General features: G+C 44.7%; 1 protein-coding gene and 2 pseudogenes across 3 annotated transcripts in view; all 3 read right to left on the bottom strand.

Annotated features, from left to right (window-relative positions):
- Positions 1-1,537: 1,537 nt before the first annotated feature.
- LOC129149900 (heterogeneous nuclear ribonucleoprotein A1-like) lies at positions 1,538-5,850 on the bottom strand (annotated as a pseudogene).
- Positions 2,126-2,270, bottom strand: LOC114229489 (small nucleolar RNA SNORA48; annotated as a pseudogene).
- A 6,744-nt stretch (positions 5,851-12,594) lies between the features above and the next one.
- MICU2 (mitochondrial calcium uptake 2) overlaps positions 12,595-13,482 on the bottom strand; it is a 117,176-nt gene continuing 116,288 nt past the window's right edge. For all 3 annotated transcript variants that reach the window (XM_054718674.1, XM_054718675.1, XM_054718676.1), the window contains exon 12: positions 12,595-12,830. In XM_054718674.1, the coding sequence (XP_054574649.1) occupies positions 12,726-12,830 (105 nt within the window). In that variant the 3' untranslated portion in view covers positions 12,595-12,725. The remainder of the gene's footprint in view (positions 12,831-13,482) is intronic.

Below are 13,482 nucleotides of genomic sequence, written 5' to 3'. Positions count from 1 at the left end.
AGCCCCCCGGTCTTTCTGGCTGGTGTCTGCTCTGTTCTCCCGTCGTAGTCTCAATATTGTTGTGGTAGGCAACGATCAGGCTGCCGCCCTATGTCTCCATCTTGGTCCTCCTTTGTACAGTTAAGTCTTGATTGTTGTTGGTGTCACTGGGAGGAATTGTCCTCCAGGCCAATTGGCCGTGAGGACCCTCTTTGTCTATATAGGAAGAGTTGCTGTGCAGGAGACATGTTTGTGGGCCGGGTCTTGATGCAGCAATGCCTTGGCGCTCACTGAGTCTGCCTCTAGAATGCCTCCCTTATGCGAGTGATTGAAATCTGGTGTCATCTCCCACCAACCACTAGATGCCCTCGTTTCTGGGTCTCCAATGCAGTGTGGGTCAGCCACTACCTGAGGCACTCAGCAGGAAAAAGCTTCTGCTCAGCTTGGCTGGGGCGGAGCTACAGGGTGGAGCCTACAACCTTGGCTTCCTGTCAGCCCCGCCCTATGAGGCTCCTGTGTCTGTGTCCCTCTGTATTCCTTGCAAACACCTCTGAGAGAAACGCGCCCTGGAGTTTCGCCCACTGCCAAACAGTCCAGTCCCTCCCCTAATGAATCTGGACTCCCAGATTCTCGCCTGGAACTGGGCTTCAGTGCAGTTGGAACTGGGTCTCAGCGCAGTCTGGCGTCCCTGTCTCCTTCCCAGCAGGGCCACCCAGTGGCGCAGGCAAAAGTTCGTCCTCTGCGCACCTTCCAGTGCGCGCGTCTGGAGCCGCCGCTTCTCTGTGCCTCCGCCACCACAGCCCAAATTCATTCCCCCAGCGTGCGCCTGGCTTCCCAGGGATTCGCCCGGAACTGGGGTTCAGTGCAGTCGGAACTGGGGTTCAGCACGGTCCTGAGCTTATGTCTCCTTCCCGCTAGGGCAGTTCAGTGGCGCAGGCAACAGTCCGTCCTTTGCGCCCCTTCCCGTGCGCGCCTCTGGAGCTCTGCCTTCCGCCGCTCCTCTGTGCCTGCGCCCCACAGCCCAGATTCATTCCCCCAGCCTGCGCCTGGCTTCCCAGGGTTTCGCCCGGAACTGGCGCTCAGTGCAGTCGGAGCCGGCGCTTAGCGCACTCCGGAGCCTTTATCTCCTTCCTGCCAGTGAACGCCGGCCAGGCCGTCAGCCGCCCCCCTCCTCTCCGGCTCCATCCTCCCCGCAGGCGCGCGCTCGTGTCTCCGCCAGTTTCTCCATACCTCAGGCTTTTACGGCTCCCCCGATTGTCCCCGTGGCCTTCTCCTTCCCCCCGTCTGTGGGCATTTCAGTCCGCCAGCTCTCCTGTGGTTCTGGACGATGTCCGTTCTGACCTCTAGTTGTGCCTTTGAAATTGTTGTGCCCGGCTGCAGGTTAGGTGTTTCATCTATGCCGCCATCTTGGTTTCTCCTCTAAAACTCGTCTTCTTTTATAGCAGTGAGGCTCTGTCACCACTGTGCTTGGCTGAGTTCACAAATCTGTTGTAACCAGTAGCTTCCCTGTCACTTCTCTGACTCTCCGCTCCTGCTAAGCTTTGTTTCCTGGCAGTAATTAAAACTTCCTGCCACTGCCTTAGCTACTGCTGCTGCTGGAATTGCTACAGCCACTCTTTGTGGTTTGGCAAAGTATTGGTCTTCACCACCATAGGGGCCAGAGCTTCTACCTCCAAAGTTTCTTCCTTTCCTGGGTCCAAAATTTGAGGATTGATTATTGTAATTGCCAAAATCATAGTAGTTTCTGCCTCCAAAATTGCTTCCATCATTGCCAAATCCATTATTGCCATCCCCACTGCCACCATATTCACCACCACCATGGCTGCCACCAAAGCCACCTCCACACTGAAGTTTTCTACTTGACCAAAGTTGTCATTCCGACCAAAACCACCTCCATGACCACCTCTGAAGTTTCCAGAACCACTTCAACCTCTTTGGCTGGATGAAGCACTAGCCATCTCTTGCTTAGACAGGGCTTTCCTTACTCCACAGTTGTGGTCATTCACAGTATGGTATTTTTGAATGACAACCTTGTCTACTGAGTCATCAAAGGCTATAAAAGCAAAGCCTTTCCCTACCACTGCCTTGGTCAGTCATGATTTTAATCACCTCAACTTTCCCATACTTTTCTTTCTTTATTTCTTTTTTATGTGCCTCAGGCATGAAATAGCTCTGGCCACCGACACAGGCATCAAGCTAGGATGAGCTAAGGACTGTACATCTGCTTTGCCCCTGATTGATATAAGAGTAACACCACCAATCAGGTGTCTCCTTGCCCATTGACAGGGGTTAACTTTCCCATATTTTCAAAATAATCTCTTAGGTGTTCTTCAGGGTTGTCGTCTTCTTCTTCCTCTCTCTCTCTCTCTCTCTCTCTCTCTCTCTCTCTCTCTCTCTCTCTCTTTCTCTTTTGTTAATCCTCACCTGAGGATATGTTTTCCATTGATTTTTATTTATTTAGAAATATATTTTTATTTATTTAAGAGAGGAAGGGAGAGGGAGAGAGAGAGAAACATCTATAATGAGAGAGAATCATTGATTGGCTGCCTCCTGCACACCCCACCACTGGGGATCGAGCCCGCAACCTGGGCATATGCCCTTGACAGGAATCGAACCAGGGACCTTTCAGTCCACAGGCTGACGCTCTATCCACTGAGCCAAACCGGCTAGGGCTCCATTGATTTTTAGAGAGTGGACAGAAGAGAGAGAGAAGGAGAAAAATTTATGTGAGAGAGACACATTGATGGTTGCCTACTGCATGTGCCCCAACCAAGGCAGGATTGAACCTGCAACCCAGGTGCATGCCATTGACTGGGAATTGAACTCAAGACCCTTTGGTGCTTGGGCCATGCTCTAACCACTGAGAAACACCGGCCAGAGCTTGTTCCTGTTCTTAAGGGAAACCTTTGTAACTGTCTTAATACAATAGTTTGTTCTCTGCCGCCCTCTCCAAATTGTCTTCGTTAATTGTGAGTTGTTGATCTGCAACATATGTTTTTTTTTTAATGAATCTTTATTGTTCAGATTACAATTGTTTCTCCTTTTTCCCCACATATCTCCCCACCACCCAGTTCCTACCCCCCCACTGCCCTTACCTCCCCCCCCCCGCTGTCCTTATCCATAGGTGTATGATTTTTTGTCCAGTCTCTTCCCATACTCCCCACACAGACACCCCTTTCCCCCTGAGAATTATCAATCCACTCCCATTCTATGCCTGATTCTATTAAGTTCACCAGTTTATTCTGTTCCTCAGATTTTTAATTCACTTGACTTTTAGATTCACTTGTTGATAGATATGTATTTGTTGTTCATAATTTTTATCCTTCTTCTTCTTTTTCCTCTTTTTAAAGAACACCTTTCAGCATTTCATATAATGCTGGTTTGGTGGTGATGAACTCCTTTAGCTTTTTCTTATCTGTGAAGCTCTTTATCTGCCCTTCAATTCTGAATGATAACTTTGCTGGGTAGAGTAGTCTTGGTTGTAGGTTCCTGCTATTCATCACTTTGAATATTTCTTGCCACTCCTGTCTGGCCTGCATGGTTTCTGTTGAGAAATTAGCTGATAATCGTATGGGAGCTCCCTTGTAGGTAACTAACTGTTTTTCTCTTGCTGCTTGTAAGATTCTCTCTTTGTCTTTTGCTCTTGGCATTTTAATTATGATGTGTCTTGGTGTGGTCCTCTTTGGATTCCTTTTGTTTGGGGTTCTGTGCGCTTCCTGGACTTGTAAGTCTATTTCTTTCATCAGGTGGGGGAAGTTTTCGTTCATTATTTCTTCAAATAGGTTTTCAGCATCTTGCTCTCTCTCTTCTTCTGGTACCCCCATAATTCTGATGTTGGTTCGCTTGAAGTTGTCCCAGAGGCTTCTTACACTATCTTCAACTTTCTGAATTCTCTTCTCTTCATGCTTCTCTGGAGGAGTGTCCTTGGCCTCTTTGTATTCCAAATCTTTGAGTTGATTCTTGCAATCCTCTAGTCTGCTTTTGGGTCTCTGTATAATATTTTTTATCTCAGTCAGTGTATGTTTAATTTCTAGTTGGTCCTCATTGAATTTATCGGCCTTTTCCATGAAATTCTTGAAAAACCTTATAACCGTGGTTTTGAACTCTATGTCCAGTCGCTCGTTCTCCTCCATTTCTTTGGTTTGTGATCTGTTTCCTTGCCTTCTCATATTCTCTGCTTCCCTAAGTTGGTAGGGTAGTTTTGTGTACAAGGTGTCCTATTGGTTCAACGGGTCAGCCTCCCAGTTACTTGAGGTGGACACTCTTGGTGTACCCTTGTGTACTGTGTGTCCCCCAGCAGGAGCTACAGCAAGGGCTAGTTTTCTCCTCCTTTGCTTGGGCGGTTTTGGAGCAGTCTGACTGGAGCTGCAGTTAATTTGGTTGAGCTGCCCCAGAATAGGCCATTTATATGCAAAAGCCGCTGAGTGGAGCCTGGGCGGGTTTGTAGAATGTGCGGGGCGGGGTCTCAGGGCTGGGCGGGGTCTCAGGGCGTCACTAGGCTGGGGCGTGGCCAACGGCGATGGCTGCCGTCAGCTGTCTCTGCCTTTCCACTTTTCCAAGTCCCTGCGCCCTGCGCTCCAGCGCAGTAAACAATGATTGCTGGGCGTACCTCTGCAAAAAAGTCACTCTCACTTTCCGACCTGATGGCCGAGAGTCCAGCTTCTCCCCGTAGGTGCCTGGGTCCCCCGAGTGTCCCCAGAAACTGGATTTCAGAGTGATCGGGAGCTTGTCTCCCTGCGGGTTGAAGAAAAGCCGCGCACCCAGCCGCCCGCCGCCGACCCGATTCGCGTGCCTCCGTACCTCAGCTTTTCAGCGATTGTGTTCCTTTCTCTTCTTAGTTGTAAATCTTCCACTCAGCCAGCTTTCCCGTGGTTCTGGGTGGTAGACGTTTTTGTCTTTTAGTTGTATTTTTGAAATTGTTGTGTGAGGCAGCAGATTAGTTGTTTAACTATGCCGCCATCTTGGTTCCCACGCTCCAACATATGTTTTTTAATTGATTTTCCACATTCCCCAGTTAAATCTTGCTAGAATTTTTATTGGGAATATTTATTTATTTATTTATTTATTTAATATATTTTATTGATTTTTTACAGAGAGGAAGAGAGAGGGATAGAGAGTTAGAAACATCGATGAGAGAGAAACATCGATCAGCTGCCTCTTGCACACCCCCTACTGGGGATGTACCCACAACCAAGGTACGTGCCCTTGACCGGAATCGAACCTGGGACCCTTGAGTCCGCAGGCCGACGCTCTATCCACTGAGCCAAACCGGCTTCGGCAAATTTTTATTGGGAATATTTAATAGTTAATGTCTAATTTGGAGAGAATTGACGAAATGGTGTTTTGTTCTACTTATTTTGGTATTCTTTAAAATTCTTTAATAAAGCTTATATATATTTATACTGTTAGGGAATGATAAAGTTCTATGAAGAATAACAAAATAGAGTAAGAGGATGGAGAGTGATTGATCACAAGAGGATGGGATTAGTTTGTGATAGTCTCTTTAATAAAGGGAACTGAACAGAGAACCGGATTACATGGAAGAGTGAGTCCTATGAGAGACCCATGGTCACAACATTAAAGGCCAAGCGAATGGCAAGGGCAAACATCTTTAGCTCGTATGTGTGTTGGGGAGGGGTGGGTCCAGGAAAAACAAATAGCCATGGTGGCTGAGCAAGAAGGAGAAGGACAGGAAATGAGGTTGGGAAGTCAGGGACAGTTGCAGACCTTGAGACCATAGGAAGGGTTCATATTTGATAGTTATGGGAAGCCTTTGCAAGTAAACTAAATTTATTAATTTTTGTAGTGGTGCCCTAGAATTTGCAATATACATTTATAATAATCAATACTGGGACGAACATCGTTGTACATGTCCTCATGTAGATTTGTGCTTGTTTCTCTGGGGGCATATATCCCAGAGCAAGATTTCTGAGTCACAGAGTGAACATGGACTTAATTTCACTAAAGAAGGCCAGACTGTTTGGTAACCAGCAGTGCATGTTGGATCCCATCTTTCTATGTCCACTTGAACATTTGGTATTAACAGATTTATATTATTTGCCAATCTGATCCACATAAATTGGTATCTTGTTTTAATTGCATTTCTCTGGTTACTAGTGAGCAAATGTTTTTCCTTAGCCACTTAGAGCCATCTCTCCTGCTCACTACTTCACCTTTCCTTGGTGAATTACAAAAATCTATATTAACTGCTTTTTATTGAGTTCATTTATTTTTGTTATGTATATCCTAGATGGTACTGATTTTAGGGGGGATTTTAGAAATATGTAGGGATTTTTTTGTTGGATTTTCTAGTATAGTGCCCATATATATATACTAAGGCCCAGGGGGAGGGGGGGTGCGGTGTCCCTCAGCCCAGCCTGCACCCTCTCTGATCTGGGACCCCTTGAGGGATGTCCGAATGCCCGTTTAGGCCCGATCCCATCGGGCAGTCAGACATCCCTCTCACAATCCAGGACTGCTGGCTCCCAACCACTAGTCTGCCTGCCTGCCTGATTGCCCCTAACTGCTTCTGCCTGCCAGCCTGATCGCCCCCTAACCACTCCCCTGCCAGCCTGATTGATGCCTAACTGCCCTCCCTTGCCAGCCTAGTTGCCCCTAACTGCCTTCCCCTGCCAGCCTGGTCACCCCCAACTGCCCTCCCCTGCTGGCCTGGTTGCCCCCAACTGCCCTCCACTGCAGGCCTGGTGACCCCCAACTGCCCTCCCCTGCAGGCCTGTTCCCACCCAACTGCCCTCCCCTGCAGGCCTGGTGACCCCCAACTGCCCTCCCCTGCAGGCCTGGGTCCCTCCCAACTGCCCTTCCCTGCTGGCCATCTTGTGGCAGCCATCTTGTATCTACATGGGGGCGGCCATCTTTGACCACATGGGGGCGACCATCTTGTGTGTTGGAGTGATGGTCAATTTGCATATTCCCTCTTTATTATATAGGATTGATCACATGCTATTTTATTGTAAATTCTTAATTTATATGTTAATGCTTTATTATTATTACTGAAATGTTTATTGATTTTTTTAGAGAGAGAGAGGGAAACATCAATATGAGAAATATTGATCGGTTGCCTCCCATATGCACTCTGACCAGGGTTTGAACCTGTAACCTAGGTATGTGCCCTGACCAGGAATTGGACTCACTACCTTTTGGTGTATGGGACGAACTTCCAACCAATTGAGCCACAGCAGCCAGGGCTGCTTTATGTTATTTTAAAAAATATGTATACAGTTTATTTTGTTCATTAGATTCCACATATGAGTGAGATCATGTGGTACTTATCTTTCTCTGACTTATTTCACTTAGCATAATACTCTCCAGGTCCCTCCATGTTGTCTCAAAGGGTAAGAGATCCTTCTTTTTTACAGCTGCGTAGTATGCCATTGTGTAAATGTACCACAGCTTTTTTATCCACTCATCTACTGATAGGTACTTGGGCTATTTCTAGATCTTAGCTATTGTAAATGGCACTGTTATAAACATAGGGGTGCATATATTCTTTCTAATGGGTGTTTCGGGATTCTTAGGATATATTTCTAGAAGTGGGATCACTGGGCCAAATGGCAGTTCCATTTAAAAAAAATACATTGTTATTGATTTCAGAAAGAAACGGAGAGGGAGAGAGAGATAGAAACATGCATGATGAGAGAGAATCATTGATTGGCTGCCTCCTGCAAGTCTCACACTGGGGATGAATCCTGCAAACTGGGCATGTGCCCTGACCGGGAATTGAACCACGACCTCCCGGTTCATAGGTTGATGCTCAACCACTGAGCCATGCTGGCTGGGCTCATTTTTAATTTTTTTGAGGAAATTCCATACTGTTTTCCATCGTGGCTGCACCAGTCTGCATTCCCAACAAAATAAACTGATGAACAAAATAGATCCAGAGACATGGAAACATGCAGCAGACTGAAGAATCTCAGAGGGAAGGGGGTGGGGGGAGCGGGCAGGAAGATTAAGTAAATAACTTACATGCATATATGCATTACCCATGGACACATATGTAGTGAAGGCCTGGGAAGGGGGTGGGAGTGGGTTGTGGGGGTCAATGGGGAGAAAAGGGGAACATCTGTAATACTTTCAACAATAAAGATAAATTTAAAAATATGTGTAAAACTGAATTTCATTTCAGGAGAAAAAAGGGTACCATAAAATATATTTAAAAAAACGGCCGGTGGTGGAGGGGAGGATATTGAGTCTCACTTGGTTGGCTTTTGACATTTCCAAATACTTTTTCTCAACCTATTACCCATTGGTTAACCTTTTCTATATTATACATTATTTTTATTTATTTATTTTTTTGGAAAAAAAAAAAAAAGCTTCATTAAGCTCGACCGGCTTGACTCAGTGGTTGAGCATTGACTTATGAACCAGGAGGTCATGGTTCAGTTTCCGATTAGGGCACATGCCTGGGATGCAGGCTTGATCCCAGGTATGGGGCATGCAGGAGGCAGCCGATCAATGAGTCTCTCTCATCATTGATGCTTCTATATCTCCCTCTCACTTTCTCTCTGAAATCAATAAAAATAGTTTTTTAAATATAGCTTCATCATTTGTGGATTATAATGAGCAACATAAACCGATGAACAAAAACAGATCCAGAGACAGAGAAGCATCGATCAGATGCTCAAATCTCAGAGGGAAGGTAGGGGAGGGTGAGGGTAAGGGGGAGAGATCAACCAAAGGACTTGTATGCATGCATATAAGCCTAACCAATGGACACAGACACCAGGGGGTGAGGGTGAGGGCAGGATTGGGGGTGGGGTGGGGGGACAATGGGGGAATAAGGACACATTTATAATACCTTAATCAATAAAGGAAAAAAATAGCTTCATTAAGATATAATTCCCATACCATATATTTAACCCATGCAAAGGGTACAATCTAGCATTTATTGGTATATTACATTAGTAATTTAAAATACGTATATATACAAAATTTGCCATTTAACCATTTTATTTTTTTTGTTAATTCTCACCTGAGGACATTTTTACATTGATTTTTAGATAAGAGTGGAAGAGACAGAGAGAAACATTGATGTGAGAAAGACACATTGATTGGTTGCCTCCCACATGTGCCCCTGACCACAAATTTAACCCTCAACCTTTCAGTTGGTGGGCCAATGCTCTATCCACTGAGCCAAACTGGCTAGAGTCATTTAAACCATATTAAAATGTATATTCAGTGGCATTAATGGCATCCACAATATTGTGTAATCATCACCATTATAGTATATTTCCAAAAATTTCCATCACCTCAAACCAAAATTCTGTAAAGCAGTGACTTGCCATTCTTCCTCTTCCTCTTCCCTCCCTCCCCCCACCCCCGGTAACTTCGAATTCACTTTCTATATCTAGGAAGTTGCCTATTCTAGGTACTTACATAAGTGGAATCATACATTAGTCCTTCTGTATTTGCATTATTTTACTTAACATAATGTTAAGATTCATCCATGTTGCAGGCTGTGTCAGAACTTCATTTCTGTTTATGGCTAATATTCCATTGTATATATGTACCACATTTTGCTTTTCCATTCATCTGTTGATGATCAGAAGCTTCTACCACTTGTCAATCTCAAGCATTAAATTATGAGTTTCCAAGTTATCAGATTTAAAATATTTCAAGGCCTTTCCTTTCAATAATCATTAGGGAGAGGTTTCCCTTGCCCCATTAATCAATCAATATTCAGTATAAGATCATATTTCTTACTTTATTCGATAGTTTATAATTCATTAGTAACATTAATGACTTTGATGCTCCAATTGTACCAGACTTGAAGGGGGCACCCCTTCAGGTTGGCTCGTCCTTAGACATGTTCTCATTTTTTGAGTACTTCCTTATTTCTACACATATGGTGCTCCAGGCTCCTCTTGAGCTTTCTCTGCCCGTCTTGAAATCAGCAATTTATCCAGGGAGTCAAACATGTTTTCAGTATTTGCAATATTCTTATTTGAGAAGTATATGTTTTAAAAATCATTTTTATTTATGTTTAAAAAGATGTCATTTTATATTTATGTAACTTTATATTTAATGCCAATTAATTTCTAGGGCCATTTTAAACATTTACTTACAACTCAATAAATCCCAAGAGACCCTGATCTTGTGATCAAGATTCTCCCAATTGGTCCGGTTGGTGTGTCTCAGTGGTTGAGCATCGACCTATGAACCAGGAGGTCACAGTTTGATCCCAGTCAGGGCACATGCCCAGGTTACGGGCTCAATCCCCAGTGTGGGGCATGCAGGAGACAGCCAAACAATGATTCTCTCTAATCATTGATGTTTCTATCTCTCCCTATCACTTACTCTCTGAAATAAAAAAAGATCCTAATATATAAAAACCCAGGATCATAACATCCAAAACGACCGAAGGCTCGACTGATGGGAAGGCAGTGCTGGGTTGCCATGGTGACTCAGCACTGACTGCCCACCGCTCTGGGTGCCGCGACCCAGCACTGACTGCCGAGGGGGCTGCGGATCAGGCCTGAAGAGAGGCCTGGAGAGAGTAGCAGGGTCTGATCCATAGCCTCTGTGGCAGCTGTTGATCAGCCCTTGCCTCTCTCTTTCTCTCAGGGCCTGGCCAGCAGCTGTGCCTCTCTTTCTCTTGGGCCTCTGCTGGGGCTGCTGATCAACCCCGCCTCTCTGATCAGGCCCATTGATAGGCCTGGAGACACTGACTGGCATAAACCAACCAATCAGAACCAAATTTGGATGAAGTGCAAGGAGCCAATGGCTGCTTAGGAGGTGGAGCTTTGGATGCTGACTGGCATAGAAACCGACCAGTCAGAACCTAATATGGGTGAAGTGCGAAGGCAGAACTTAAGGTGGGGGATGAGGAGGGGTTTTAAGGGCAACAGCTGTTTGGTGTAATGTGTAAGAAAGTGGTTCAATTTTTTAATGACAACTTTAGCAGTATAGTGCATATGGCTGGCTATCAGTCCAGATATAGGGATTATGTATTTTTGTCTGCCAAGAGCATCTTCTCCTGATGAAAAAGGCTTTCCCCTCCATTTAAGCAACCCTATCCTATATAATCTATCTATACTACTAAAAGGGTAATATGCGAATTAGACTGGGTCGACCGGCCATCTTCCAGACGCCTGACTTCCTTCTGGACAAAGGCAGAGACCATTATGGGCCATCAGGCTGGCAGGGGAGGGCAGATAGGGGCAAGATCAGGCCAGCAGGGAAGGCAGTTGGGGGCAACCAGGCCGGCAGGAGAGGGCAGTTGGGGGTGAGATCAGGCCAGCAGAGGAGGGCAGTTGGTGGCAACCAGGCCAGCAGGGGAGTGCAGTGGCGAGATCAGGCCGGCATGGCAGGGCAGTTGGGGGTGAGATCAGGCTGGCAGGGGAGGGCAGTTAGGGGCGATCAGGCAGGCAGGCAGGTGAGCAGTTAGGAGCCAGCGGTCCCAGATTGTGAGAGGTAATCCATAGGGATCGGGCCTAAACCAGTGGTCGGACACCTCCCAAGGGGTACCCGATTGGAGAGGGTGCAGGCTGGGCTGAGGGAACCCCCCCTTGCATGAATTTCGTGCACTGTGCATGAATTTTGTGCACTGGGGCACTAGTATATATAAAAAAAGATTCTACCAGTTACTCTACTTTTTAAGAATATAAACTAATGAGGCTGGCAAGGGTCTAGAGCAGTGATGGGCAACCTTTTGAGCTTGGTGTGTCAAACTTCGCCAAAAAACTGAGCATAACTCGGGTAGTGTGTCACTTTGAGGAAAAAACATTATTTCGCAAATGTTTCATCCTCAGGAACAGCAAATGTTTCATCCTCGGCATGCGGCTGCCTCAGCGGCCGCATGTCATCAGAAATGGCTACGCGTGTCAGTGCTGACACGTGTGTCATAGGTTCGCCATCACTGGTCTAGAGTATTCACATTTAAAACAAGGTGGTTTTCAAAGAACACATGTAAAATGAAACACATCTTAGTAATATTTGTATCTTTGTAAATACTTTATTCTGTTTCCAGCTCCAATATTGAAATTCACAGGTTATTTCAAAGTCAACTAATATACAGCTAACTGAAGTAAAAATGTACAAGAAGTTTAAGTGATATAAGATACACATGAAGAAAACCTGAAATATTAACTTAATTTGTTCTACTAGCAACATCAGGGCTTGCAGAATTGATACTGGCCTTGTATATTAATTACTTGTTTCTGTAAATTCTTGTTGACTCTTTCAGAGGGCATATTGTGCTACTGTGTCTAAGAAATCAGTGAATAACTAGGTTTTCCATTTTATCAAAGTACAAAGCATTACTTCAATACTAGGCCTTTCTTACTGAGTCCTATATCTATTTTCTTTTTTAAAAAAATATTTTTTATTGATTTTTTACAGAGAGGAAGGGAGAGGGATAGAGAGTTAGAAACATCAATGAGAGAGAAACATTGATCAGCTGCCTCCTGCACAACCCCTACTGGGGATGTGCCTGCAACCAAGGTACATGCCCTTGACCGGAATCGAACCTGGGAACTTTCAGTCCGCAGGCCGACGCTCTATCCACTGAGCCAAACCGGTTAGGGCCTATATCTATTTTCTTAAAAGTACACTTTCTTTTTACAAAGTTTGTTAATGAAATCTTAAGAAATTACTGAATCAGAAGCAAAAACAAGGTGTCTTTATATTGCAAAGGAAATCAATGAAGACTTAAGAAGATAAACATCTGGTATTTGTAAAAAAAATTCCAAATTCTGACATTCACAGCAAAATTCCCACATGATCTTTTCCTAAAAAAGACTCTTTCCAGCTTGTTTCCAAACTTCTTTTACTCCTTTAATGCTTTCTTTTTTCACACATTTCCAGTATTCTTGAACACTTTGTTGTTGTGGTACCTGTTAACCAAAAGTAAAAATTAAGGGATCATTCTCTTTAAGGTTAAATATTATTTCAGGTATGTACTGTTACTATTTATCTCCCATACTCCTTCAAAATCAATTTGAGGTGGATTATGTTATAAAAGGTGGTTGCCACAGAACTGTAGAATTGATACTGGCCTTAAAATAAGGGTAAAAATAAAAGTGAATGTGTTGTAAGAATATCCACAGGAGCCCTAGCCAGCTGCTCAATAGTTAGAGTGTCGGCCTGAGGACTGAAGGGTCTTGGGTTCGATTCTGGTCAAGGGTTCGATTCTGGTCAAGGGCACATACCTTGGTTGCAGGCTTGATCCCTGGCCCTGGTTGGGGCATGTGCAGGAGGCAACCAATTGATGTGTCTCCCTCACAGATGTTTCTGTCTCTTTCTCTTCCTCCCACTGTTTAAAATCACTGGGAAAAATATCCTCTAGTGAGGATTAACAACAACAAAACAAACAAACAAACAATGTCCACAGGATAACCAAGGAATGGAGAGATTTCTTCCTCATAAGAAAGGGGAAACTCTGGTTTTTAATATATTGGTTTTAAAATGTAATTATTTAATGTTTTTCTTTCATAATATTTCCCCTCTCCTGGTGTATTTTATTTAGCTATGTGGAATAAAGTAAGC

Source organism: Eptesicus fuscus, chromosome 7, assembly GCF_027574615.1.
Source record: "Eptesicus fuscus isolate TK198812 chromosome 7, DD_ASM_mEF_20220401, whole genome shotgun sequence".
Classification (NCBI taxonomy): Eukaryota; Metazoa; Chordata; class Mammalia; order Chiroptera; family Vespertilionidae; genus Eptesicus; species Eptesicus fuscus.
This window is presented reverse-complemented; position numbering and strand designations above follow the sequence as displayed.